The sequence below is a fragment of the Chiloscyllium plagiosum genome, chromosome 36 (assembly GCF_004010195.1).
Source record: "Chiloscyllium plagiosum isolate BGI_BamShark_2017 chromosome 36, ASM401019v2, whole genome shotgun sequence".
NCBI lineage: Eukaryota > Metazoa > Chordata > Chondrichthyes > Orectolobiformes > Hemiscylliidae > Chiloscyllium > Chiloscyllium plagiosum.
Genome location: NC_057745.1, coordinates 1,188,426 through 1,195,957, shown reverse-complemented (window position 1 = coordinate 1,195,957; position 7,532 = coordinate 1,188,426). Strand labels below are relative to the sequence as shown.

The 7,532-nt window shown below is 44.2% G+C and overlaps 1 protein-coding gene across 2 annotated transcripts in view; it reads left to right on the top strand.

Moving 5' to 3' along the window:
* The first annotated feature begins 5,409 nt into the window (after window positions 1-5,409).
* The window catches only part of LOC122540881 (FERM domain-containing protein 5), a 249,103-nt gene continuing 246,980 nt past the window's right edge, over window positions 5,410-7,532 (top strand). The window contains exon 1 of one of the 2 annotated variants that reach the window (XM_043677108.1): window positions 5,410-5,797. In XM_043677108.1, coding sequence (XP_043533043.1) covers window positions 5,696-5,797 — 102 coding nt within the window. In that variant the 5' untranslated portion in view covers window positions 5,410-5,695. The remainder of the gene's footprint in view (window positions 5,798-7,532) is intronic. The other variant, XM_043677107.1, reaches the window with a different exon arrangement.

Sequence of the window (7,532 nt, the reverse complement as noted above, 5' to 3'; positions counted from 1 at the left end):
TGAATTTGTGGCGGATATGGAAGTTTCCTTTGGGGCCTTGGGGGGAGGTGTGGGCGCAAGTCTTGCACCTCCTGCGGTTGCAGGGGAAGGTGCGGGGAGTGGAGGTTGGGTTGGTGGGGGGTGTGGATCTGACGGGGGAGTCACGGAGGGAGTGGTCTTTACGGAATGCTGATAGGGGAGGGGAGGGAAATATATCCTTGGTGGTGGGGTCCGTTTGGAGGTGGCGGAAATGGCGGCGGATGATGCGCTGTACATGGAGATTGGTGGGGTGGTAGGTGAGGACCAGTGGGGTTCTGTCCTGGTGGCGGTTGGAGGGGCGGGGTTCAAGGGCGGAGGATCGGGAAGTGGAAGAGATGTGGTGGAGGGCATCGTCGACCACGTCGGGGGGGGAAATTGCGGTCCTTGAAGAAGGAGGCCATCTGGGATGTGCGTTTTTGGAACTGGTCCTCCTGGGAGCAGATGCGGCGGAGTCGAAGGAATTGGGAGAATGGGATGGCGTTTTTACAGGGGGCAGGGTGGCAGGTAAAATTATATAAACATATGACATACAAAGAAATTGGAAACTCAGCTGATAGGATGAAGTGGGGAACGGTAGGAGGCTCCTTATGCAATGCATACTCATTGACCAGATTGAACAAATTGCCTAAATTTATGGTCAACACTCTAAAGAATTCTCTATAATAATATGGCTCAGCTCAAACTGCAGAAAGCCATGAGATCAGAGCCAGAGTGACTTCAATTGTTCTGTGGCTGTGGTAGTGAGGTTGCTTATTTAATGCTGATAAGTGTAGTTGTGTGCCAAGTGTCCATATTTAATCAGAGCCGGTTTAACACTGCCCATATTAATTTTATGTAAGACCCTTCTAACCGGCGTACAGAGACTTCGAGCCCATCAAATATAATCTCAGATCCCTGAGAGGTGAAAGTTAAAACCACTCCACATATAAACCCTGAAAGAGTTAGAAGTTTCCACAAAATATTTTCAGTTCTACTGTTTCAAAGATTACACTTTACAAACTGATACATCTAGATTGGTTGTGTAATAGCATTGTTGTCTTTAAAACAGAGAAGATTATGGTTCAAGTCACAGTCCAGGACTCCATCACATAATGCAGACTGACACTTCAGTCTAGTACTGAGGGATTGCTGCATTAATGGAGTCACAGTACTATCTATTGAATCAAATGTTACACTGAGGGCCTATTTAGTTATATAGCTGGATATAAATTCAATTCATCCATTAATCAACACTGGAGTAGTAGATTTGATCATTTATTTCATGGCTGTTTTATAAGATTTTGTTGTGTGCAAATTAGCTGCTGTGTTTACTGGATAACAGCAGTGACTACACTTCAATGCTTGGCAAAGCTTGCTTTGTACTGCTCCAGTTGGGAAGTGGCCCTTCAATTTACATATATCCACATTTTCAACTACTTCTTAAGGCCTTCTTGCAGTTGTCTCTTGCTGGGAACGGAAGGGAAGTGAAATGTGGGGCATGTACTAAAGTCCCAACATTTATACTAAAATTAAATATACCTATAAATATAAATATTATGGTAACATTGCCTTAATGGTAGCCCTTTCATTAATGAGCTAGCAGGTGAAAGATAACAATTCTACTTGACAACTTGAATACATCAAGTAAATTGCTACTTCAAGGTGGAAAGTGGGAATGCTGTATCTTTCAGTAATGAGATGTTAAACTGAGTCCCCATCTGCTTGTTGAATGTAAAAGTTCCAAGGCTCTACCAAGCAGGAGTGAAAGACTTCTCTTGATGTCTTTCCGTCTTCAATAAACATCACCAGAACAGATTCACTGGGTCACGCACTACATCAGTATTTTGCGTTTGGCAAAACAGTGACCACACTCTTCATTTGTTCACAGGATGTGGACATTATTGGTTTGGTTAACATTTGTTGCCCATCCCTAATTACTCCTAAGAGGGTGGTGGTGAGCCACCTTTTTGAATTGCTGCAGTCTTTGTAGTGTAGGAACACCCAAATTGCTGTTAAGAAAAGAGATCCAGGAATCTGACCCAGTGACAATGAAAGAGTGTCTTTATAATTTCAAGTTAGAATGATTCATGGCTTAGAGGAGAGCATGCAGGTACTGATGTTTCCATGTACCTGCTGCCCTTATCCTTACAGGTGGTAGAGATTCTGAATTTCAAAGTCACTGATGGAGGTGCCTTGGTGAGTTTCTGAAATGCCTCTTGTAAATGGTAAACACTGTAAATGGTAAGCACAATGGTAAACATGGCATCGGTGAAAATGGGAGTGAATGTCCAAGTTGGTGGATGGTATGCCAATCAAATGAGCTGCTTTATCCTGGATGGTGTCAAGCTATTTGAGTGTTATAGAAGCTGTATTCATCCAGGAAGTGGAAGGTATTCCATAACTCACCTGACATGTGCCTTATAGATGGTGGATGGTAATGGGGCGGCAGGAAGTCAACTATTTGCCGCAGAACACCTAGTCTTTGATCTGCTTATACAGGCATGGTGTTTATATGGGTGATCCAGTTCAGTTGATGATCAATGTAAATCCCAGGATAGTGGATAGTGGATGATTCAATGATGATAATACCATTGAACATCAAGGAGTGATGGTCAGATTCTCACTTGTTGGCAATGGCTGGTGATTGCCCGGTAATTGTGTGACACAAATCTTACTTGCTATTTAATAGCCCAAGCCCGCATATTGCCAGGTCGTGCTCTAAATAAACACAGTCATCTTCAGCATCTGGAACATTGTGAATGGTGTTGAATATTGAGCAATCATCAGTGATTATCTCCATTTCTGACTTTACGATGGAGGGAAGATCATTGATGAAGCAGTTGAGGCTAGTTTATTTAGATCAGTACCCAACGGAACTCTTGCAGAGATGTCCTGAAGCTGAGATGGTTAACTTTTAACACCCAGAAACATCTTCCTCAGTGCTAAGTATGACTCCAATCAGCAGCAGGTTCTCCCCCATTTCCTGCTGTGTCAAGTTTTGCCAGGACCCTTTGGTAGCATTCTCGTTCGAATGCTGCCTTAATGTCAAGGACAATTACTCTCATCTCACCTCTGGAGTTCAGCTCATTTGACCAAGGCTGTAATGAGGTCAGGAGCTGAGTGAAACAAAAACAGAAAGTGCTGGAGAAAATATGCAGGTCTGGTGGTTTCTGCAGAGAGAGAAAAACAAAGTTAATGTTTTCATCATAATTTCTCAATGTACTGAAATGGTAACTCTGTTTTTTACTCTATGAATGCTGCTAGACCCACGAGTTTCTTCAGCACTCTTTTATTTTTGTTCCAAATTCCCAGCATCCACAGTTCTTTGTTTTTATATCAGGGACTGTTGATGACCCCTTCCAACTCTTTGTCGATAATCAAGAGTCGACAGGTAGAGTGGTAATTGGCTGGGTTGGATTGGTCCTGTTTCTGTGTACAGGACATACTTGGGCAATTTTGTACATTGTCATGTAGACATTGTCGTTGCTGTGGCCATACTGGAACAGCCTGGCTATAGGTGCAGTAAGTTCTGCAGCACAGGTCTTTGGTACCATTATGGAATATTATAAGGGCTCAAAGCCTTTGTACTATCTAGGGACTTCCGCCAACTCTTGATAACACTTGAGCAAATTGAATTGGTTAAAAGCTGGCATCTGTGATGGTGGGGACCTCGGATGGAGGCCACAATTGATCATCTACTTGGTATTTCTAGCTGAGGTTGGGTGCAAATACTTCAGCATTGTCTTTTGCACTGATGTGCTGAGTTCCCCCATCGTTGAGCCTCCTATAAATTATTGACTTGACTACCAGCATTTATACTGCTGGATGTGGCAGGATCCAGAGCCAAGATCTGATCTGTTGATTGTGGGACCACTTAGCTGCCTGTCCATTGCCTCATGGATGTGCAGATTTGAGTTGCTCAATGTCAATGATGGTATTGCTGGTCAACATGATGGTGAGGATCCTCAGTGTAAAGACAGTCACTCCTACCAATACTGTCAGGAGAAAAGCATCTGCAACATCAGATATATTTCCCTCATGTTGGTTCCCTCACCACCTGCCCAAGACCTGGTTTCTGTGGTATATCCTTGAGGCCTTGACCAGTTTTCTCAGCAGTGGCACTGCTGTAGATCGTCATTGAAATCTCCCACCAGGGGTACATTCTGTGCCCTTGCCATCTTCAAGTGATATTTTACATGAAGTTTTGTCAGCCAGGGCATGGTCCACCAACCTCCTTCTGGGCTGTGTATTTCTTTTGGATGATATTTGTTATCAAAACCAAAGCCAAGGGAAGACATGAGGTGCCATACTGTCCAGACCCAGATTGGCCAGGGAAGTGAAGTTTGGGAACTATTTATGAACAGCATTAAGACAGATTTGGAACATTTTGTTCTCTTATTTATGTTTTCATTAATATTTGAGAATACATTATTAGTTGGCAGCTAAGTGATACAGCCCATATTGGCTCCTCACACAATGCAGTGTACTTTGCCACTGTCTTGTTGACTCTGATGTGCTCCAGAGAACCCGACTTCTTCTCCTTTAGGCGAACAATTTCATGGTATTAATAATGTTCATGACGTTTCTGAGTTTTGGCTGGAGATTTTTCTGCAGGTTGACTTTCCAGCCTAGTCCTTGTACCTCCTCACCGAAATGATTTTGGGAATTTCGCTTTGCTCACTCAAGTTCCAATAGCATATTTATATGTGTAAATTGATCTGCCTTTGGCTAGTAATTACCAAACGCGGTAATAACTCACACAAAGGCGTCTGTTCACTGTGCTGGATCTGGAAGCAGCCCGACGTGTTTGATGCTTCCTTTCTGCTTTTTTCTACCTTTATTTAGACCCCAGTTGCTGTACTGTCCCCCTCCCCCAATCCCAAAGACAGCCCTTACCCTTGAGGAGCTTATTCCAGGGGTCGTGGTCAAACCCCAACAGACTTCGCTGTCATTCGCCTGAGCTGCGTGCTAATAAAGGGGAGATTTATGCAGAACAGTCACTGAGAGCTGTGTAGAGGCGCTGCAGAGAGAAAGAAAGAGAACAAATTAAATCCAGTGTTGTCCGTGCTCTCATTATGCAGTATTTGCAAGCACAATAGGAAACACACAGAGCCGATAAAAATGCAATGGCTAGGTACAAAGAAATCCTGGGACGTACAATGGGAAAACCAGCGTCTGTTTATTTGATGCATTGCATTTACAGATTTCCTGCACCGACTGCACAAGTTTGTCTCCAACAATCGAGCCTGCGACTGTTCCTCCCCACTGAATAGATTCCCTCTCGCTGGTCAGCGGGGATGCCACCCAGTGCCCGCCCCCGCTCACCGCCTCCTGGTACCGCCCACGTCTCGGCGCAATTGGTGAGTACCCATGCCCATCAGAACGCTCCTGGCGGGGATTGGTGGAGCGGGCTGTCTGTCGGGGTCGCGGTGAGGTCCCTCTGCCTGGATACTTTGCCCTGGCCGCTCACGCTGCGCTGCGATGCGAGAGCATCAGCCCCAGTCAGATCCAGGGGAGATGAGGAGAGAGCAGCCGTGCTCCAGAGACCCCATCCAGCCCAGCGCCAGCAAGGGGCTGCAACCCGCAGCGAGAGCAGGCAAATCGAACCAACAGTCAGAATAAAACCTCAGTCAAAACAAAACCCCACAATAATCCGCCCTGCTTCGCTGTGTTTTACGCCGCCTAAACCCGAAGGAAGATGCTCAGCAGGTTAAGAAGCGGCAGCATCAGGAACCTGGACCGGGAGTTTGACTGCACAGTCAGGCTGCTGGACGATTCCGAATATTCCTGCACCATTCAGGTTAGTGTCATCCTGGCAGCTGGCACAAGGACATTCGCTTCGGATTCATTTGCAAGATGCAACCGCGTGTATCCATAAAACACTTTGTACCTTGTGTGACTGCATGTTTTACTGCTGTGTGTGTTTTGATTGGGTGTTAATTTTTGTGTACAGATCACAATCGTCTTGGCAACACTGCGAAGGGGCTAACCCAGTTTAAATGAATAATATTCAGATAATCTCGAAGCCTAATTATATTTAGCAGAAATATGCTTAACTTTTCAGCTGGAATGCCGGTCCCCCCATCATCCTCCTATTGACTGTTTTGATGAATCTTGACGAATGTGGGCTTTTGTTTCAGAACACTCGTGTTGTGGGTGAAAAAAAAGATCATTTATATCAGTTACCATCTGTGTGAAAAGTACCTATTGTGACAATGGTCTATAAATATTCCCTTTCTTGCCTATTTGTAGATAACAGTGAAGAAGCAACCCCTATTTCCCTTAGCTCAGTGCTTGGCATTGTTAGGGCACTTAGAACAGGGACTATTCCTGACGGGTTAGCAATTAACTCGGTAAAAATCCAGTCAGAATGAATTGGAAATCTTAATTTTCCAAGCGTGGTGATTACAGTCCTATTCACAGATAGAACAGAATGTCTTGCTTTCAGAATTACTGCTTCCTGTACAGGCTAATGTAAGACAATTGCGTTCACCAGGATTTATCAAATATTGAAATACCCAGTTTGAAAGTGTGTCGTGTATCTGTCTTTATGTTGCTACTTAGGCTTTCTATCAGCACTCTTTCCCAATCATTTTACCCCTTCCCAAATAAAAGCAGAAGGGGTCTGGCCGGCTCATGAATGAACTTGTGTGAACTACCTCATTCAAACTGAAAGAAGCATTTCCTCATAGTGATGAGTCTCTGCACGTCTCTCTTGTGGTGGAGGTAGCATCTATGACTTTCTGCATTAAAGGAGCACTTTTGCTGGATGAAGTGTCTTGCCTCAAGTTTTACCAGGGGTCGGGTAAACTCCCTGTGATGGTGAAATCAGCTGGTGCTAAATATCTTCTAGAATTTGCATGTTTATAACTGTCATTAATCATATTTCCAATGGTAAACTATTAAAATCTTGAATAAAACCAGCTGGAAGGATGCGCTGTAAAAGTTAGTGCTGCACCAGATCAAGTTGGTGACATTGTATTATTCAAGAACAATCTGCATTGACGTAGTACCTTTAACATAGTAAAATGTAATGGGGGGGGAGCTGTCAAAGTTTGACACAGAACCAGATATTAGGATAGGTGGCCAAAATCTTAGTGAGAGAGGTAGATTTTAAGGAATATTTTAAAGGGAAGATAAAGAGAAAGGCAGAAAGATTTAGTGAGAATCTCAGAGCTTTGGAGGCGAGACAACTGAAGGTGCAATGAGTGATGGACTGGTTAACCCTTTGGAAGCAGAAGAGTCTCAAGTCAGAGGACTGCAGGAATCTTGGAGATTTGTAGGGCTTAAGGTGGTTATAGAGACAGGGAAGTTGGAAGACTACAGGAGACGGCAGAGATCTCAGGATTGCTGGATAGGACATGCTGCTAGAAAGATTGCCTCAACAGGCAATGTAGCATCCCCCAAGATGGGTTTTTGGAATGCAGGAACAGGACAGGCTGTTGAACCCCTTGAACCTGTTCCATCATTCTGTCATATTCTGACTGATCTGTATCTAACCTCTATCCAACTATCTTGGCTTCATTTCCTTGGCT